The sequence below is a fragment of the Protopterus annectens genome, chromosome 4.part1 (genome assembly GCF_019279795.1).
Source record: "Protopterus annectens isolate FY-2018-M chromosome 4.part1, PAN1.0, whole genome shotgun sequence".
NCBI classification, from domain to species: Eukaryota; Metazoa; Chordata; order Ceratodontiformes; family Protopteridae; genus Protopterus; species Protopterus annectens.
The window spans coordinates 402,845,688-402,867,918 of record NC_056734.1 but is presented as its reverse complement, the minus strand read 5'-3'; the positions used below and the strand labels follow the sequence as shown (position 1 = coordinate 402,867,918).

Sequence of the window (22,231 nt, the reverse complement as noted above, 5' to 3'; positions counted from 1 at the left end):
ATCAGTAATGACAGAGGCACTAGGAACTAAGGTTGGGTGGCACGATGTCAGGGTAATCCTATGGGCTAGGCTTGTAAAGGCTCCAGGGCCATTAGCCTAGTACACACCTATGAACCTATAGTGTGTCCATCACATATTTACTGCTGTAATGTGATGACCTCTCCATTCTGTCCAGTGTTAGGTCACATCTGATTTACTGTGTTTAATATTGACATTTCCACATATCCACTGCTTCTGCATCCCTGCCCCATACCCATAGCCGGCCTTAGGCATAGGCCAACTAGGCAGCCGCCTAGGGTACCGCTTTAGTAGGAGCACTTTTCCAGTATTTATTTGGTGTAGGTAGACCAGGATGGGGGCACTGGGTGGTGTGGTGGGGGGTGCCGTGGTGCCCTTTTGCCTAGGGCACCAGTTGACCTAAGGCTACTCCTGCCCATACCTCTTGCCCTGTATCTACCAATGTGTTTCAGTGTATATGCACACATCTTTCACTCTGTTTTGCTGCCTCTATTGCTATGACCCCACCTGCCTGAATATGGAATGTTGTGGCTACAAAAGAAGGAAAGTTTTCATTTACCATGACTGTAGATAAGCAGGTCACGTCATGCACTTATGGGGCATGGCAGAATAAACAATGCATGCATAAAACATGGCAGACACATTACATCAAGGATAAAGACCACATGGACATGCACAGGAAGGACTGCACAAAGTTGAGGCATATACAGACGGACACTTCTATACCATTGCAGTGGTGATGCATGGTCTTAGTCTTACAGTACATATAGAAAGCTCACTATTTAAACTAAACAGGAAACTAAAAGTATTAAGAGTTAACCTAGTAGTTAGGGATCTAGGAACATATGTAGACAGTAATCTGGCCTTTAACAAACACATAGCCAAGGGAGCCAGAAAATCATTCTGTGTCACCCGACTTATAAGTAAGGATATGGCATCCAGGTCCAAGGAGGTTATAGTACCACTTTACTTTGCTCTTATCAGACCTAACATTGAGTACAATGCCATCTTCATCATCTACTTGACCAGGCAATTATAACAGCTGGAACACCCACTGAGGTTTCTCACGAAGAAAATCCAGGGTATTAACCCATTGTCCTATATAAATCACCTTAAAGCCCTCTCTCTATACTCAGTCTCCTACAGGTTACTGAAAGGTGATATATGCATGATACAGTCCTGATGGACCATTTACTCATTTGCAAGAAAAACAGCACCAGAAACACTAGATCCAAGGATATAAACATTGCTTGCAACAAAAATAGAACATGCTGTTGAGAAAGATATGTGTCTCAGAGGATTCCCATCCTTTGGATTAGGCTCCCCATCCATGTAAAGCAGAGTCCATCCCTAATCCCTCTATTTATATGGAGACCACTATGTTACCTGTAGATATTCATGGAAAGGCAAAAGGTGGTGGTTGAATACAGTGTTGCCCCACTACTCTGTAGTCATGGTCCTGGGAAACTCACAGACATTTAATATTTATGCCTCATAGGCAATGACCACAGAGGAAAGTCAACTTACATGCATTAAAATGTAAAGGTCTGGTGGTCCTTTAGCTCCAACTGCTGTGAGTTTGTTTGGTTGCATATGTGTGTGTGGGAGGGAGCAGAGAGATAGGGATTGCATTCATAGAAGAGTATTGCAATCTGGAGCATATTTAGACTTTAGGTTTTTGGCACACTTCAGATGTTTCTTCACTTACATGCTAATTTTGTTGTTCTGCAATGCTACACTAAGAGATACATCAGCTGTGCAGTATGCATGAGGATTTCTTTATATTTTCAAGTGTGCTTGGTCCACACATGAATTTACATATCTGTTGTCAGTGGTGGAGAAACGTGCAAATGTTCTTTTCTGAATGACGACTAAGGCAGTCTAACCTCATTTCAGCATTGACTCCATATCAGCAAAGCCCTTATTGCTTTCCAGTACTTTCTCTGCTTTGACTAAAGGTTTATGAATTGTCCAGGGTAGGAAATGGTATATATTTTCTAACATGTATGCAACAATGTAGTATGTTTGTGAATGCCACTCTCATACAGTTGCCTCCCTACCAGTATTTAGTGTAAGTGAGCAATAAAGCAGCCAAACACTAATAATCCTTAACTGACTAAAGTGAGTGGGAAGGGCGGCTGTGGTGGTGCAGTGGGTAGGGTTGCCACCTCACAACAAGAGGTTTTCTGGTTCAATCCTTGGCTGGGGTGCCTTCTGTGTGGAGTCTGCATGTCCTCCCTGTAGTCGTGTAGATTTCCTCTGGGTGCTCCGGTTTCCTCCCACATCCCAAAGACATGCTGCAGGTGAATTAGACACTCTAAATTGGTCTTAGGTGTGAGTGCATGCATGTGTGTGCCTTCTGTGAAAGGTTGGGTGTTGGGCTGGTAACTTGATACTATAAAACTCCACTGCTAATCATGAGTGGACAGGTGATCTGCTGTAGCTACCCCTAACTGGGAAATGTCAGAAGAAGAAGAAGGAGAAGACTAAAGTGAGCTGGTCACACTAAAATTCTGAGACTACTGATATTAGACATAAGTTTGGGTCCAGCCCACCAGCACTAGCAATGTGAATGGTAGCTACCTCTCATGAGTCCTGAAGAGGCTTGAACTTTGTCAGCCTGGTGATGCTAGTCCCTAGCTTATGTCATCAGAATCACTAGACCATTCATTGCTCAACAATGCAGAAACCCACAACAGACAATTGTAGATAAGTTTTACTTGTGTTTTCTTTCCTGTAAGGTAACCATTGTTATACTTTGCAATGCCAACAGCAGGATGATTCAGACTTACATAACCATATGCAAGACTTTATTAAAGGTAGTGCTGCTATTTTACATTCACATTTTCAAATAAGAAATGTTTCAAGGTATAATATGTATTTATTTTTTCTTTCTCTACTAATTGTAGCAATATTTCAAGGTGTAAAAGTTCATTTTCTCTCTCTGTTTAATGTACACTGTTGATAAATTACACTCATTGTGCCAAGTAAGCAATATTTCAAGGTGTCATTTTTATTTCTTTTTTTCTTTCCTTCAGCTTAAAATTCTGCAAGAGGTCATATTGCTAATCAGTTATAACATTCCACCTGTCTTACCAAAGTTTTGTATGTTTATTCAATAAAACTTTTCAAAAAAGAGAGCGAGTTAGCACGAAGCATTTATACATATTTCCAAAGATCATTGATTAAAAAGTTTGTGCATATACTGTAGTGGTTATGGAAGAGACAAGAACAGTCAAACTCAGGATGTGCTTAGTTCTAGTGCTTTAAAGAAAGTTGTAAAAAGCCCACATTATCCCTTTAGGTTTGTTTGATGAGACTACATCAGTGTATGCAAGTGCAATCTTTTTCAGGTTAGATGTCTGTAACATCGTCCAAAGGGTTATGCATACTCACTACATTCACTACCATATTTGGGAGATATCTCTTTCTACATTTGCCATTTGATTTGTTTCTAGCAACAGATGAGTTTCAGTGGAAAGAAGATATGGTTTATGAAGGTATTGCATGGTATACTAGTGTTTGTTCATATTAAGGCTAAATATGATGCACATCGTTGTGCACAACTAATCAGATCACAAGTGAACGGCATAAATATGAATGCTGGGAAAAGTGTTACAGGTCAGCTAGTCATGTGGCACTGTATATCTGTAGTTGCCACTGTTGCCTCACAGCACTGGATTCTCCATTTTGTTTTTGCAGTTTGGGTTCTTTCTGATTGTCTTCTCTGTGTCTGTCAGTTTTCATGAGTATTTCATTTTCCTTCCATATCCCAAAGACATGGCTGTAAGTGAAATGGCGTCCCTCCAAATTGTATATATATATATATATATATATATATAGAGAGAGAGAGAAAGATATAGATATATATATAGATATATATTAGGGTTGCCAGCTTTTCAAATGCCCAAAGTGGGACATTTTTGATACAAACGTCAGATTTGGCAGGCCGAAACATACCCACAGCCAGTGCAAAGGACAGAACTTCACTTATTTGCTTAAATAAAAGCTTATCCTTGTAATATTTTAGTTGCTTATTCTGTTTCTTATAACATTTAGGTGTTTCAGATACAGAATAACTGTTTTATGCAACTATTACATAAAATATAGGAAATCATTTTGCCCTACTATTTCAGGACATTTGCCATTTTTACAATGTTTTTGCAGGACACAACTGCCCAAAAAGGGACTGTCCCTCACAAAGTAGGACAGGTGGCAACCCTAATATAAATATATATATATATATATATATATATATATATATATATATATATATATATATATATATACATGGATCTACTCGGCATGCTCAAAAGCCCAAATACTCAAACATTACTTTTGCGAGATGAAAATTAAAATCTGAAACCATGCATTTTTTTCATTGCAAGTAAACACTTGTCCAAAACTTCACAAAAACACATTGTAATATCTGAAAACCACCTAGGTGGGGGGTTCGTCCCCCTACACCCCCTTAACTATATATACCAAGTCTAGGATCACACTACAGTGGGGAAAAGGGCCTATTTCCCCATGTTGGGCAAGTGTTTGCTTGGCCTGTGAAACAATGCACTGTTCAGGATTTCAGTTTTTGTTATTTTCATCTCATGAAAATATGGGCTTTCAACGAAGCAAAGTAGAGCCATACATACATATATATATATATATATATATATATATACACACACACACACACACACACATATATATATATATATATATATATATATATATATATATATATATATATATATACACACACATACACATGCACATGCACACGCACACACACACGCACGCACACACACACACACACACACACACACACACACACACACACACACACACACACACTAGTCATTTTGTCATTTCAGTAAGGAAAGTTAGAAAGAGCAACAGCAGTTTTGTAGTGCTAATGTGTTAATATCAGCTTGGGAGGGTAAGTCCTAGCTGTTCTATATTTAATGAGAAAAGGCTCAAACCCAAAAGAGGCAATTATTGTATGTGCTGTTTCAGACAGGCATATTAATTCATGTAGGATAATGATGGATACCTTATTATTGTTAACTACTACATTACAGCTTTCAGTCTTGAGAATTTTTATACCACTCCTTCAGTTATTTCACTGGTAAACGCTATGTTTGTTATGCAAAATATTCCAGATAAAAAATAACTGTCTGACAGTGGTCTCAGTATAGCATCAACAATCTCAGATACTTTGGGTTTTATATATAAGTCCACCGCTCCCACAGTTCAATAGATTAACTGAAAATTTAGCTCAAATTAAGCTACTGGTGCTGACAAAGAAATGCATACAATGAAAGCCATACGTGAGACTATTCAGATATAACAACACACCAACTGGTAATAAATCAGAAAAGCAGTTCCGAGGAGGTATATTGTATTCAGTTTTGCTAATCACAAGCTAGCAGCTGATGACATAAATTCTAAATTCAGAATCCATTAGGAAAAAGCATAGCCAGTGACGAACCCAACGCAGCTATTAAAGTGGGTGTAGATCAGACCTTTTGTTTGCATTGTCATAAGGGGACACTATGCATTTGAGCAAGAAATTAAGCAGAAGAAGCCAGTATCCATAATACAACCAGCAAAAACAGAACAGGCACATCAGATACATACTTCAGACAGGCCGGACAAGTTGTTGTGTCTTTCGGCTTTTCCCGGTTAGGGGTCGCCACAGCGGAAGTCCGGTCCACTAATGATTGGCAGTTGATTTTTACATGCTGAGTTACCAGCCCTGACGCACAACCTTCAATGAAGGTACGCCCATTCACGCATGTCTCCACACAGAAAACGCTCTAGTTGAAAATCGAACCGGACAGTGTATTACTGTGAGGCGACAACACTACCGCAGCACCACCCCCGCGGGTTTGACAGGACAGACAAGTACCATACAAATTACAGATTACTTAAACTGTTGGTCAACACTCTTGATCATTTTAAGAGGCTTAGGCTGTTCAAGTTTTGTTGTCAGAAGATCTCACATATTTTTCAAAAGGTTCCAAGAACACTGTCGAAGCTTACCTAAATATCCAGCTCAAGTAGTTGTATGACATGGGACTGGTATAACCTAAATAGGTATCAGAAATGAGATATAGTTGGGAGAAAAGTAAAAATGCATATAATCCATTATTGCTAAGTAAATGCACAGTAAAAATGGGCTATTCTTTTTGAGCGATGTTTCATTTTTTAAAAAAGGGGATTAATAGTATCCAAGTGGATGATGACAATAGTTAATTCTATCCACATTACACAGTAGTAGTACAGATTCAGGCATGAGGTAGTCTGTGCATGGGGGCTGAAGTCTTCACATATCCTGCATGGAAAAATTCAAAACAAGTGTACTTACAATGTATATGCTTAAGTAAACATGTTGAGGTAATACCAAAAACATGATTATAAAAGGAGTTGTCCCTTCCTAATAGCAGAAACCCATATACGGCGTTCAAATATTAGATGTTAAAGGCAATATATTGTACTTTGCAGAACATTAAACATTACATATTCTGCAGACTGCAAGTGGCAATAAAATGCACTTTAAGGGCCTGCCTATTACCAATTAAAATATTTATACATACAACTCTGCAATGCATCCTCTCTATCACTTATGGTTTGTCAGAAAAACAGACCATGTGAGGGTGTAGCTTCTTTAATATATTGGTACTGTAGGGGTTGTATAGGAGGTTGATTGCCAGGGTATAGCCTTTTAAAAGTTTTGTTTTTCATCTCCTTTTTCACTCATTCTTTATCAGAGTAATATTTGTATTTTTCACCTTAAAGTTAGCTGAAGAATTGTTATTGTTAGCTTTTACCAGCATCATAGTATGTTTTACCTTATTTCACTTGAGCCACTCAGGATGTCACATTAAGCACCCAAAAGAGGTATATAGTGTTTTTTTTCTTTTTTTTTTGTGAGTAGTACTACTTGGCCAAATGGAAATCTTCATTGAGAAAGATTATATAATTACTAAACCTGGAGTGTGTAATCGGCAGATGAATGCTACTTTTTTAATACGTATGTCTGATTCTTGTAGCTACTAACTCTAGGTTCCTCCCTCATTCTATACTGTTACATCCTCTACATCTTACTCAGGCCTTTTTGAATAACTCAGTGGAATAATTGTCTAACACTGGTGAATGAAGTTTATTCCATCTATCTACAACTCTTTCAGTCGATAAATATTCCTTATGCCTGTCATAATGTTCTTCGTATTTCACTGTTGCAATCATCACATTTGGGTTATCCTGCCAGGGGTAGCCCTCAGTTGGCCTGAATACTAGAGGCTTAGTATTTCTGCACCGGTTGCTGTCACTTCAGGACTGACATCAGATTATCAGTGGTATAAAAACAGGCAGCCAATGCCATTACATCAGTCTTTCTTGCCAAGGAGCCTGAAGCAGAAGCAGTTCGAACAAGTGCTGGTTGGCCGCTACCTGAGTTTTCATTTCCAAAATTGAAGTTGAAGTCTTCTAAAGCTAAGTGCCCCGTTGGGGATCCTTTTTTCTTGCTCTAACAGATGTCAGAAAAAGTTAACAATTGTCTTGCCTGTGGGAAGCAAATACCACACCGAGATTTCCATTCTTACTGCATCACCTGTATAGGCCCAGACAACGACGTCCCTCACTGCCGGTTTTGTGCTTTGTTCAACGCCCAACCTATACATCGTCTGGCCCTTATTGTAGCTGAATACTTTCGCTCCCTATTCCGAAATGGCTTCAGTAAGCCATCCAACTACCGATCTTCCGAAAAAACGTAAGGATAAAGACAGAGACAGACCGTACAGGTCTAAAACCGCCAACGAGCTTCCATTAAGCTAGTCGCCAGTTCACCAGTACTCAGTGAGGTGCTTTTGCAGCCCCTGATGCCCACTTTGATGGATTTGCAGGCCACTACCGAGACCAGTTCAGAGTCTGGTATGCCGCAAGACTCTTCTTTGACTAAGGAACCTGCGGATGTCTCTACCCTGGATGGGTCCGAAGCTACTGTGCAGGCACCGGCTTCTGAGGAAGTTTTCCACACTACCGATATTCAACACAAACCAATGACTTCTTTTGCATCTTTAGTTCTTTCTAAAACTACTGAGTTTCTAAGGCCCAGAGTATGAGCTACCCCTAAAAAGCCGATGACCCAAACTCAAGCATCTGCTTCCTTGCCACAATCACAGATGTTTAAAATAGCAGAATACCTTATCATGCAAATTTAGCCAGCCTTCCCCTGCTAAAAGGAAAAGAAACATGTCCCCAGCAGCTTTATCTCACCAAGAGTCCGACAACTCTGAGGTTTCTGATTATGAAGACATGCCCATATCTGCTTATGAGGATTCAGATGCAGAGGAATCCATTCCTTCTGCCTCTCCTCCAGAGGATTTTTCTTTTGGTGAAACCCTACATACTTTGAGAGAGCATTTCCATTGGGAATGCCAGGATTATCCTCAGTCCAAAAAGAGACTCAGAGAATTTTTAGATTTACCACAGCACAGACCATTAGCTATCCCTCCTGTTCTGGATATTGTGGATGATGTCTTTATGGAATCCAGTCTAACTCCTGATACTTTACCTCCTGCTCCCAGGAAACCTGACAGGTACTACAGAGTCCCTGACTCACACAAATGTCTTTTCAAGAATCCTACTGCTGACCCAGAGGTTATCTCACAAGGTTCTAAAGGAATAAATGCAACTACAGCTAAAAATCCCACCTCGTCGGACAGGGATTTCCGAGTGTTAGACATATGGGGTAAAAAAGTATACCTCTGCAACTCTTGCCATTAGAGCATTAAATTGTCAGTTCCACATGCTGAAATACCAGTAGCTTACTATGGAACTTATTAAGCAAAAATTATCTACCTTCCCTGACTGTGCAGAAAATAAAGAATTACAGGAGCGTATGCATTCTGCAAGCCAAGTCAGCAAGCATACCATGCAATGTGGGTTTGATGCCCAAGAAGCATCTTCTAGGGCAGCAGTCTTAGGTTCTGTACTTAGAAGGTATGCCTGGCTTAAGGAACAGACCTTGCCAGACCATGTCAAATCAAAATTATTGGACGCACCTCTGAATAAAGGCAATGCGTTTGGCACCAAAGCAGAAGAGGTTTTAAAAAAAATGGAAGAAAAAGCTAAGTCTATGCAGACAGTCAAAGACTTTTTGCAAGTACAGCCTCCAAGATTCAGTAGGCATTGCCTCCCAAAACATCGGTCCATTTCAGCCCCCTCAAGGCCACCTCAGACTAGACCTAGGGGAAGCAGACCCCACAGGCAACAGTCTCAGGGTATGCAGAGATCTAAGCAATGGAGTACCTCCACTTCTAAAACAGGGAATGCTAAGCCACCCCTTTATGGAAATAATTCACAATGTCTTCTCAATCCCTCCTCTCACCTCTGCCCAATTGCTCGTACCTCTAGAAGGAAAACTTACCTACCATGCAAAAAACTGGGCCTCCATCACCAACGATCAATGGGTCCTCAACATAGTATCCCAGAGGTACAAATTTTATTTCCACATGCTGTCAACCCCAAAAGGGTTCCCATATCTTCCTCCAAACCAGTGGGCAGAGGCACAAAACCAAGTTCAGTCCCTGCTCTCTATAAGGGCAATTCAGCCTGGTCCTGCAGAACAGATAGGCCAAGGTTTTTATTCTAGACTTTTCTTGGTACCCAGAAAACAGGGCAGCTGGCGCCGAATATTAGATCTATCCATTCTAAACACCTTCCTGGTGATACCAAAATTCAAAATGCTCATCCTACAGCAGCTTCTCCCTATGCTGTCCAACGATCCCTGGTTAGCCACCCTAGACCTAAAGGAGGCCTATCTGCATATCCCAATCAAGGACTCCTGCAGGAAATATCTACATTTCAGAGCAGGATCTATGCATTTTCAGTTCTCTGCACTTCCCTTTGGCTTAGCCACTGCTCCTAGAGTTTTCACAAAATGCCTGGCTCCAGACATTGCCTTTTGCAGACAAAGAAATATTCAAATATACTCCTACTTGGACGACTGCCTGATTCAGGCAGACAGTCAGGAAAAGCTATTGCAGCACCTGACATTTGTAAAGGACCTTCTAACCTCACTGGGGTACACTATCAATGAAAAGAAATCCAAACTAGTCCCCAGTCAAAAAATTGTATTCCTGGGAACAAGCTTGGACACAGCATCCAGATGGCATTCCTTACTCCAGAAAAACAAAGCTATCTGACAGGTACTTCTCTCAAATGGCCACCAGAACACAGTTGTCTGCAAGTAAAATCTTGCAAGCTATAGGGTTCATAGCATCCTGCATTCTACTAATTCCATATGCCAGACTGCATATGAAGAAACTTCAGTAGTACTTAAAAAGTCTTTGGTGCTAACATTCTCAGGACCTGGAAGCTATCATGCCTATGATACCTTGTCTAAGGAAAGAGTTCTTTTGGTGGGCAGCAGCATGCAACCACAACAAGGGACTTCCCTTCTCACAACCCCATGCCACCCAGATCCTAACCACAGATGCATCAGACTATGCCTGGGGTGCACATCTGGATGACAGGTGCATTAAGGGCAACTGGAGCCCAAATCAAATTAATCTGCACATCAACCAGAAAGAGATGCTAGCTGTTCAGCACACTCTGACAGCTTTCAGATCCCTACTCTCTCCAGGGCCTCTTATAATCAAAACTGACAACACCACAGTGATGTGGTACATCAACAAACAAGCAGGGGGGAACCCATTCTTATCCACTCTGCAGGCTAGCCATGACCTTTTGGAACACGGCCTCAAGCATGCATATTCACCTACAAACTCAATTCCTGCCAGGCAACCAAAACTCTCTGGCAGACAACTTAAGCAGAAATCTCCTAAACCCACACAAGTGGCAATTAAATCACACCACCTTCAGCCTTGTGACCCAGAAATGGGGTACCCTGAAGGTGGACATATTTGCCTCCCCCTACAACCACCAGCTCAGCAAATTCTGCACCAGGGAATCTCACAGCAAGGCCTGGAAAGTGGATGCCCTGTCCTTCCACTGGGAAAATCTCTCATTCTATGCATTTCCTCCCTTCCTCTTCTTACCAGAATACTACTCAAAATATGGGAGGAGAGACCAAGGGCAATCCTGATTTCCCCAGACTGGCCACGCCAGCACTGGTACCCACTACTGCGCAGTCTATCTCTGTTGCCTCCATGGGACCTCCCTCAGACTCCGGCTCTCCTTACTCAGCAAGAGCGAGAGTTATTGCATCCACAATTGAACACCCTGAACCTGGCAGCTTGGCGTATTCCTTGACTTCTCCTCCAGTAGCCAGCCTAAGCAAGCAGGTCCTGGATGTAACACATGAAGCCAGATGACCCAGTACTAGAAAATCCTATGCTGACAAGTGGAAAAGGTATTATTTCTGGATCCAGACTAAAGGTGCAGATCCAGCACAGCCCTCCTTACCTCTCATCCTGGATTACCTAGCACACCTACTCCACAGAGGCCTATCCTTCTCTTCCATTAAGATCCATGCCTCTGCCATCTCTGCACATTATAGCACTGAGCCACCTCTCTTCTCACACCCTCTCATCAAGCAATTCCTGAGAGGGGCTAACAACTTAAGGCCACCAATAAGAGCCCCTACCCCTGCTTGGGACCTTAACTTTGTGTTGGAAAAGCTCACCCCCCCCCCTTTGAGCCTGCAGCTTCAGCAGAATTAAAACTCCTCTCTTGGGAAACAGCCTTGCTTTTGGCCATCACTTCAGCTAGAAGAGTGTCTGAGCTCCAAGCACTTATGGCTGTGGAACCCTTCATCATTTTTCATGCTGACAGGGTCTCCCTCAGGACTAACCCTACTTTCATGCCTAAAGTTGTGTCCAGTGTGGCTCTCAACCAATTTGCCCACCTTTTTCCCTAAACCTCAAAATGAGGGGGAAATTATCCTGTACTCTTTAGATGTGCACAGACAGCTCAGATTCTACCTAGATAGGACTAAGCCCTTTAGGAAATTTGATCAGTTACTAGTCAGCTTTGCACCAGGTGCAGAGGGAAAGGCCATATCAAAACAAACCATCTCCAAATGGATAGCACACTGTATCCATTTCTGTTACAAACACCATGAAAAACCACCTCCACAGGGGATCAGAACACATTCCACTAGGGCAACTTCAACCTCTACAGCCTTTCTCAGAGGAGTCCCTACCAGAGACATCCTGGAAACTGCAACATGGAGTTCTGTTTATACCTTCACCAAGCATTAACACCTGCCTATCTTTTCCAAATCCAGGGCAGGCTTTGCAACCACAGTCCTTCAGGGCATACTAGCCACACCAACTGTTCTTGGCTGCCTCCACCCATTCTTCAGCTTTGGGAATCAACCCAAGTGTGATGACTGCAACAGTGAAACACAGTTGTGTACACTTACCATAAATATAGATGTTCAAGTGTATTCACTGTTGCAGTCCTGGTTTCCCTCCCTCCAGCCCCCTTCTCTCTCTCTCTCTCTCTCTCTCTCTCTCTCTGTCACCCTTACAGGGGTACTGGTATTTACTTTCTACTGGTGGTGTTACTCCACCATAACTTAGCTCCCTATTTGGGGGCAAAACTGATGTAATGGTGTCGGCTGCCAGTTTTTATACCACTGATGACCTGACGTCAGTCCTAAAGTGACAGCAACTGATGCAGAAATACTAAGCCTCTGGTATTCGGGCTGACTGAGAGCTACCCCTGGCAGGATAACGCAAGTACGATGACTGCAACAGCGAATCCACTCGAACATCTACATTTATGGTAACTGTACACAACTTTACTTTCTCCTCCTCATATTGTCTTAATTCAGTGCCCTCCAAAGTCCTACTAGTGGCCTTGTGAACACATATCATTCCCCTTTTTTCATCCTTCTGCTTATAGAAATTAGTCTAAGACAGCAGAGTTTTCCCAAGTGCATCTTTCTTTGTAATCATTTTAGCATCCTAAATGCATTGTTTCAGATTGTCTCTGAGACTGACTTAGTCTTTTAGCCTGTGTAATTTTCAGAACTAGACAAAGTCCTGTGAACTATCATGTCACTGGTGCCAAGCGCAGATAAGATGAGTTAACCCCAACTCTGCAGGTCAAACTTCATGTTTTAAAGTCCAGTACATTGGTAATACAAGCTTCCACTTCGTATAATTTCTGTTTTTTTTCTCCTATCTAAGCATTTACCCATCACTTTAAGGTAGAAAAGTTAGCTAAATCTTCAGATACTATATACCATCTAACTGCATGCAAAATTCTCTTTAGTGCATTAGTAGTTTTATCTCCTTTTTTCCTATATCACCTTCACTTTTTAATTGCTTGCTAACTTCTCCAATTGTTTTTTCTGCTTTTCCTGACAACAGACCTTTGCTCAATTTCTTTTGTATATATTTTCCATAATTTGTTTTGTCTACACTGACTTTTTACTTACTCAATTTGGTGTGTGTGTGTGTGTGTGTGTGTGTGTGTGTGTGTGTGTGTGTGTGTGTGTGTGTGTGTGTGTGTGTGTGTGTGTATGTGTGTGTACCTGTATCTGTATGTGTTTATATTATATATATATATATATATATATATATATATATATATATATATATATATATATATATATATATATATATATATATATACACATATATATGTTACACATACACATATATTGTTATATAAAGAATAGTAAGATAGTGTCTGCAGACATTTAAAAGTATTGCTATAAATTATGGTACTTGCTTTTTTAGAAGTGCAAAATCGGTTTTTAAATTTGTAGCTTTATGCATTTATGTTATCATTACTACAGTCCTAACTGAAATATGTAGATATATGTGCTGGAGGTTTTCTTTCTGGGTCCTGTCCATAGGTGGGTCTTATACAGTACTGGCTAAAAAGTTATCAAACTGTACGAATAAAAGGGAAAGCACAGCGAGCAGCATTGTCTCCACACAGCAAGAGGTTTTCTGCTTCAGTTCTGGGCTGGGGTGTCTTCTGTAAGAAGTCTGCATGTCCACGCCATGTTTGTGTGAGTTTTCTCTGGGTGCTCTCATTTTTTTTCCAAATCCTAAAGACAAGCAGTTAGTGGGCTGGTGACTCTGAATTGCCCATAGATGTACATGAAGTGTGAATGTGCTATATAAGGAAGAGCTGGCAATCTTCTTCCATTCCTAACGTGCCTAGTAACAGTTTTTATCCAGGGTCTAGAAAGCAGGTACATTCTGATTCCTTTTGTAATCTTTTGAATTTTTCCAGTGTATTGCATGTTTTTTATTTATTTGGGTAACTGGTACCATGTGGCACGACCCAATCTAGAGAAAGTTTTTCCTCCAGTTATAAGCTTACGAGAGCACCTCATACTTATTGCTACAACACTTCAGCTTTTCTCATTGCCCTCAACCAATCAGGAACAAATCTCAACATAATCCAGGACAAATCTCACCCAATCAGGAACAAATCTCAACAGAATCAGGGACAAATCTCAACCAATCATGAACAAATATTAACAGAATCAGGGACAAATCTCAACCAATTAGGGACAAATCTCAACAGAATCAGGGACAAATTTCAACCAATTAGGGACAATTCCCAACAGAATCCAGGACAAATCTCAACCAACACTTTTAAAATATTAATACTATTAACATGAAACATTGATAGAATAAGGGAATGTGAATCAGCATCCATTTTCTGAAGTAAAAAAGTCTAAAACTAATTATTGTCAATATTTATTAAAAGATAGTTCACCACCTTTTTCCAAAAATGACCAGCTTAATGAGGGATTAAGAGGGACAAAGCTAAAATTTCAGTCAAAATCAGGTACATCCATGAAATTCAGGGACAGTTAAGAGGTAATCCCCATCAGCATACTTCTTCAGATCTCTTTTCAGGTTGAGTCCATAATGTTCCTTACCCTACCTTCAACTGTTCACTCTGATTTGTTGTTGACCACAAAAATGGTAATGTTAGTCACCAATATCATATCTAAATATATACATAGAAGAGACTGGGTTTGAGGATTAATCCGTATATCTCACAGTTGATGACATCTTTTTGTTTAGGCATCTTCTCCTTCAACATAGCCACCTGAATCATTCATTACAGACATTTCACTCCCCTGTAAACTGTTTATAAACAAAATTCTTTTTAGCTTTTCCATCAGTTCTCCAATGAAGGATGAAAATTCTGACCTTATTGAAATCTAGGTAAACATAATTGACCTGTTCTCCCAGTTTGCCTTCCTTATCATAAATAAAATATATAATTGTAGTGCTGACAGAATTTCCTCAATGTGAAACCACTTTTTGAGACTTTAACCTTAAAGAAGTTGGTGTAGCTTTCCTTCAGATCTTCTGCAGAGCCTTCCCTGTCAGAACTAGTGTGCAGTCCTCTGTAGAAGATTTGGCCCCTACCTTTTGCAGAGATACAGTTATGATACTCCTCTTTTTATCTGATGCCATACCCTTTTCTAGGGTTCTTTTGAACATATTATCAGTGGGGTATGTTGCAACTTTTCTCAGACTTTCCAGTACCCCAAGGGATAATACATTTCACTTTTGTTGCTTCATTAATTTCATAATAGCAATCTTGCTGTGATATTACCTTCTGAGGAATAGAGGAGGGGAGAAAATGCTAGCCTTTTCATTTCTGACAGGGGATATGTACTGTCTCTGTTGCAGGAATACAGCTGCATTCTTCTTTTGCTCTGTCCTACATGGTAAGCAAAGCAGGCCATAGATGGTGTCGTGTTTCAATTTCTGTTACCACTGCTAAATTTTACAGTACTGAATATCAGTAACATAAATGCAGAGAAAAGGCATCTCATATGACAGTTCATGTGTGTGTGTGTGTGTGTGTGTGTGTGTGTGTGTGTGTGTGTGTGTGTGTGTGTTTTATTCGTCTATGACTTTATTATCTGTACATAATCTGGACTGTAAAAGAATACAGCATATTGTTTATATCACATTAATATCCATGGCAGTGCTAATGTTGTTCTCCTATTCCACCCTTTGTCTAGGATGCAATGGAGTTCATGCATCGTTATCTTCTAGAGCGAGAACTACTCAAGCAAGTCAGTGATGCTGCTGGAGTTCGATATTATGAACCGGTAAAAATTTATTGTTTCAGTCTGTTGGACAGAGGTTTCAGTTCCTAAAACAAAATTCACATTATAGTACCCTAACAAGCATTAAGAATTATCTCTTAAATCAGTTTCAGTAATCAGTACTGTCTCTTTTCAGTACAGAAATTCTAGACATTATTTTCCCTCAGTTCTGGTTCTAGAAGGTTAATCTATAGGAAATGTCAACAAATATATAAAAATGTCAGCAAATATATAAAATAATTCAGTCTGGCAAAAATTAAGACAATGCAGAACTCTGAAAAGTTAAAGTGCCAAGAAATATACTTATCAGCGATATATTGACAGATTGTTTGCGAAGCACTGTTCAGTCAGAACACAAGGAGATTACCCAGCACGATGCCAGGGTAATCCTATGGGCTAGGCTTGTAAAGGCTCCAGGGCCATTAGCCTAGTACACACCTATGAATCTATGAAAGGGGGTTCATAACCATTGATTTTCTTCTTTTCCCTTCCTGCTCATATCAAGGTTTTTGTTTTGTTTTTGTCTCTCTATTGGCTACAAATTCTCATGTCTCCAAATATTTCAGAATTCATCTAGTTAGTGCCCCTGTACATTACTTATCTTTCCTCAGTTTGATTAGATTCCAGAACTAAAAGAACTCGAAGGGCAAAGCCTAATTTGAGAAGTTAGAAATAGCAGTGCTTCATAATATACAATTTAAGGCATATCAGTAGTTATTAAAGTGTTTCCATGGTGTGAGCACAGACATGCAGATCTTCCATATTACTACTTAAATCATGAATGGTAGTAGTAGTATCTTGCGTACAGAGAGACACAAACTCATAAAATATCAGGATCTGCAGGCAGAAACAAGAGCAATGTGGAAGAAAGATACCCAGACAGTTCCAATAGTAGTAAGAGCAATGGGTCTTATAAAAAATAATCTACAATCGTATTTAGATATGTTACCAATCCATGTAACTCCGTACAAATTGCAGAAGGTGTCATTACTGGGCATATTGCTGGTGCTCCAAAAAGCACTTTTGGCTGACATCAAAGACTGAAACAATACTAATTTCATGAACTTTAATCATACTTTGACTTAAGAATGGGGTCCATTCCCATCATGGTATTAGAAATCCAAATAAAAAAAAAGGTAGTAGACTGACTAGGTTAAGCAGATGTTCATATAGTATTGTCATTTAAGTAACCCATCATTTCGTAATGTATACCACAACAGTTGGATTAAACAAAAGAAATGTAAGACCAGGAAATATCTGACTGACTAGACCTAGAAAATATTAACCTAATGTACTTAAATGCTAAGGAGTCAAACTTTGCTTGCAGTGTCTTCTAAATGTATGTGAAGAAAGTCAAACACCTTTCAAAACCACCAAAGCAGAACGGAAAATATCCAGACGACAAAAGCCAGTAATATATCCTTTATTAAAAGCACAAAAACCTCTCTAGCGCCTCGGCATAAAGCCTTCCAGGAGATAACAATAGTAGAAAAGAACACCTCTTATAAACGTGCACCAATTACAATTAAACAAATAAAACAATTAAACAATCCAATGCAATTAACTCTTTACAATAAATATTTCCAATTGCATTCCTGATTTAATCCACCAGGTGTCAAAGTATTATACTTCAGAATAAAAACTGCTTCTTTAAATAGTAACTTATTTTTTAAACAAGTTATATTTGTTGCCTTAACTTGTTCAAGAATACAACCTCTCAATTCTGAATAAACTCCCCCATGTACAGAATTAAAATGGGAGGCAATAGGACTTTCCATCTTATTATTTTTAATATCTCGAATGTGTTCCTGCAATCTGACCTTAAATGACCTCTTACTCTCACCTATATAAAAGAGATTGCAGGGACACTTAAGGGCATAGATAATACCTACTGCATTACAAGTAAAGTCAGTTACCGGTCTAAATTTTAAACCATTGATTTTATCAAAAAAATTAGTCACATATGGGCAAACTAAACAATTTCCACATGCCCAGGTACCCAACCTAGCAACTTCATTTCCCACATTTACATCGGGTAAAGAAAAAGTTCCATGTATTAACATATCTTTTAAATTACGGCCTCCTTTAAAAGAAATCAAGGGCACATGCCATACATTATTTAATTTATGTCTTCCCTTCACCAGGAAAGACCATGGGCAGGATTCACGATGGCTTGCACAGAGTCTAAGAGCCGTGTAAGACTCCATGCAGCCATCGCGATCCAGGAACAGCCCGAAATCCCTTGTAAGAGAAAGCTAAAACGACTCTTACATGGGCAGGGTGTGGATATGCTAATCACCCCACTTGCAGCCGAAAGGCATGCAAATGAGGTAGATTAAGCGATCCACAAAGCTGAAACCAGCCCGTGTAAGAGTCATGTTAGTTGCAGAAATGTACTCAGTTGACAACTGAGTACGTTACTGCAAATAACACAACGGAGCCATGACAGCTCCAAATAAACTGTGCAAATGTTACAGACAGCATGCCAATGGCCAAATATGTGGCCATTGGCATGGTAAACTGATGCAAACATGAAAAAAAAGAGTTTTTTTTTTCGGAGATCGGCGATGTTTAAACGCAGCGCAGCCCCACGCAAATGGGCTGCACTATATAAAATTGAAAAATGAAGGTTTGAAACCCACAAATGTGGGTTTTATGTAATGCATGGATTTGCAGTGCAGGGACTAGCAGACCAAAAACAACATGGCCACCATCTAGTGGTTGCTAAGAGGGGAAGCTGAGTGTAAGACATGCAACTAGGCATTAGTAGGCAATCCTATGTAAATGAATGGTAGGATAGTGAATCACACTGTCACATAGCAAATGAGCACAGTCTGTATAGTGTAAGAGTTAGATAAGGGGGAATAACAGAGTAGGAGATAGGTGACATCACAGGGGGGAATGTCAGGAAGAAATCAAGCTCATTGGAGCAAAGTGGTATGTGAAACATATCAATCACACAGCAGAAAAAGAGGAGTGTCAACAGATAAGCATGGGAAAGTCAAGAAATGGAAGGTGTACACTGTGGCCAACACCAAAGTTTCTTGCTGTACGTGCATGCACGCGTGTGCGCACTGGGAGCCGCAAGTAAGACAGAGTGCGCGCGTGTAAGGCAGAGTAAGCATGTAGGAGCCTGTTTAAAGATCTGTAAACCTGTTTGCACTGGTGTGCACGTGTTTTAACCCGAATAAGCAGACTGTAGTCAGTGTAAGCATGTGTGCACGCGTGGTAGCCACTGTGAGCGTGTTTACGCTGGTATGCGCGCTGCTCCCCCTGAGGAAACAGAGAGGAAAAGGAAGCAGAAGAAATAGTAGGAAACTAGCAGGGAATACCTGTAGAGCTATCAGGTGAAAACAATTAGAAGCAGGCAATTACACAGGCAGAATACAAGCCCAGCACTTAAAACACTGCAAACAGCATTGCAGTATGTTTCTCTCAAGAGACACTGCAAGACAGGAGTAAGCTAGTAGAAGTGAAAACTGAAAAAGCTGCACTCAGACCAAACATGCTAGGGGCTGCCATAGCTGTCATAAGGAGACATGGAAATGCTGCCAGACAACCCACAGTGAGGAGACGGAGAAGAGTGTACAGGCCCAGGGTCACCTACCAGGGGTTACATGAGCTGGAGATGGAGCACTATAGAGTGGACAGAGACCTCCTGCAGCAAATTGTTGAGCTGTGCAGGCCACGCCTCACACACAGAACCAACAGAGGGGAACCCATCCCAGTGGAAACCAAGGTATGTGTTGGCCTAAGAATACTAGCAACAGGTACCTTCCAGAGACCAACTGGTGATATGATGGGGATATCACAGGCATCAGCCTCAAGGGTACTGCACCAGTTCCTGGATGCCATGTCAGCACATGTCGGTGAGCATGTATATTTCCCAAATGCCCGTGAGGTATTGGCCAGCAATATGCATCTCTTCCAACAAATAGCGGAATACCCTGAGGTAGTGGGTGCAATAGACTGCACGCACATATGCATCAAAGCACCAGCCGGTGAGCGGGGTAGGGCCTACATTAACCGCAAGGGCTTCCCCTCCATAAACTGCCAGGTCATGTGTGATGCCCAGGGCATAATAATGAATGTGTGTGCTGGCTGTCCTGGGAGCTACCATGATTCCCATATCTGGCATTTGACGCAGCTGTACCAGACATTTGCCAATGGGGACATCACACATGGACACCTAGTGGGGGATGCAGGTTATGCACTGGAGCCATGGCTGATGACACCCATCAGAAACGCACACACACCTGAACAGGAACGCCATAATGAGGCACACGCACAAACACGTAATGTAATAGAGCATGTGTTTGGGCTGCTCAAGTCATGGTTCCGGTGCCTGGACACATCTGGTGGAGCCTTGCAGTACTCACCAAGTACATGTACCCAAATTGTCATGGTATGTGCTATGCTACATAATATGATCCTGTGAAAACAGCTGCAGCAGGACCAGCATAGGGCCGGGACAAACAGCCCACCACCATTGCCAAGGCCATCACAGGCAGAGCGTGACTCAGAGGAGGAACAACCTAAACCTGCCCCAGTAGGCAGAAGGAGGCATGCCCAGTATGCCCTGGCCTTGGCAAAGAGGCAATGCATAGCACATACACTGGCTCAGTAGGAACCCTGGGAATGATACCCCTCTCTGACTCACTCATATAGTAACAGGGATGCCTAACATGACATAACCTGCTCTCAAACATATACAGGGAGTGTAGTATGTGCATCCGACAGAGGCAGCCCTGCAGCACCACCTGAGGCATGATTGCCATGTGTTAAGCAATGTAACACCATCTAGTATATGCAAACATGAAGACCCAACCTAACATCTCACCCTCACCAAGCATGATGCCACACTATGAAGACAACAAGATCAAGTACAATAATTGGCTGAGGTATTGCTGTTAGCAAGGAGGAACACATGGCTGACAGCCTGGGCTGACATGCCGAGCAAGACATGATGCCCCACCTGCTAGGGATGGCATGCACCCAGCACATCTGGCTGTGTAGATACTGGCAAAGGCTGCTGTTACCCCCACTGTGCCTGGAATAGGTAAGTCTGGAAACACAAACCCACCAACATAGGTAGCACAAGGGATAATAACCTGGACGCAATGTTACCCAATGCCAGAAGTCTAACCTGCAAGGTGCATGCAGACCAAACCCACCACAGCATGGAGAATGGTAATATGTGTTCTGTAACAGAAACCTGGGCAAGGCCCAGTAGAGCACCCTAATACTACCAGGTTATGCCTCATATCATGCTCAACAGCTCCAAAACATGGAACACACAACAATAGGAGTGTGGCTACCAGTAATTATCAAGAATAACCACACCCCCAGGTTGGTACCACAGCAAGAAGCAGCATGGACTGTCCACGGGCAAGTAACACTGTCTCAAACTGTGTACCTGTTTGAAGCCTGCTACAGACCCCACACACAAACCCAGGTACCCCAGCCAGCCTTCCTGAAGACACTTCAGAGTATGAATGTCCCAACAAATACCAAACAAGGCACACACAAAGTATGACATAGGTGACAATCCATTATGTATGGAAAAAGTAATCATGGACCTAGGGACACAAGTGGAAGGTAACCTGTCATGTGACACACACATTGCCAAGGTGGCCAGGAAGACCTGCTATATTGCCAACCTTAATATGAAAGGATGCACATGTAGAGCCACAGAGGTCACTGTGCCCCCATACCCTTCCCTTATCAGGCCCATACATGACAACTATGCCCCAGTTCGCATGTACCTTACCTTACACATGCAGCAGTCAGAAAGACCCCAAATGTACCCCACCAACAGGATAAAGGGTCCAAACACTGGACATCTGCAGCCTGGCTGAAGAAACCACAGCCCAATTCAGAAGCATACTGCACAGTCAGAGGTGATGTATGCCTGATGTACAAGGCCATGTCCAATCCAGAATGAATGGACATGCTCCACTGCAGAAACCCCAAATCCAGCAGACACACCACAGTGAGATATCTGAACCTCTACACATAGATTAATTGGATCTGCTGGAGGGACAGATCCATAACCCAGAGGCTCAGGACACTCTGGAACAGAATCCCAGTCCATGATAGGCTGAGCTCCACACACAAACTCAACAAGAGAAATCCGTTGAA

The 22,231-nt window shown here is 41.4% G+C and overlaps 1 protein-coding gene across 1 annotated transcript in view; it reads left to right on the top strand.

The window, feature by feature from the left end:
- P3H2 (prolyl 3-hydroxylase 2) overlaps window positions 1-22,231 on the top strand; it is a 1,547,814-nt gene that overhangs the window by 1,064,075 nt on the left and 461,508 nt on the right. The window contains exon 6 of the mRNA XM_044070221.1: window positions 16,004-16,093. Coding sequence (XP_043926156.1) covers window positions 16,004-16,093 — 90 coding nt within the window. The remainder of the gene's footprint in view (window positions 1-16,003; window positions 16,094-22,231) is intronic.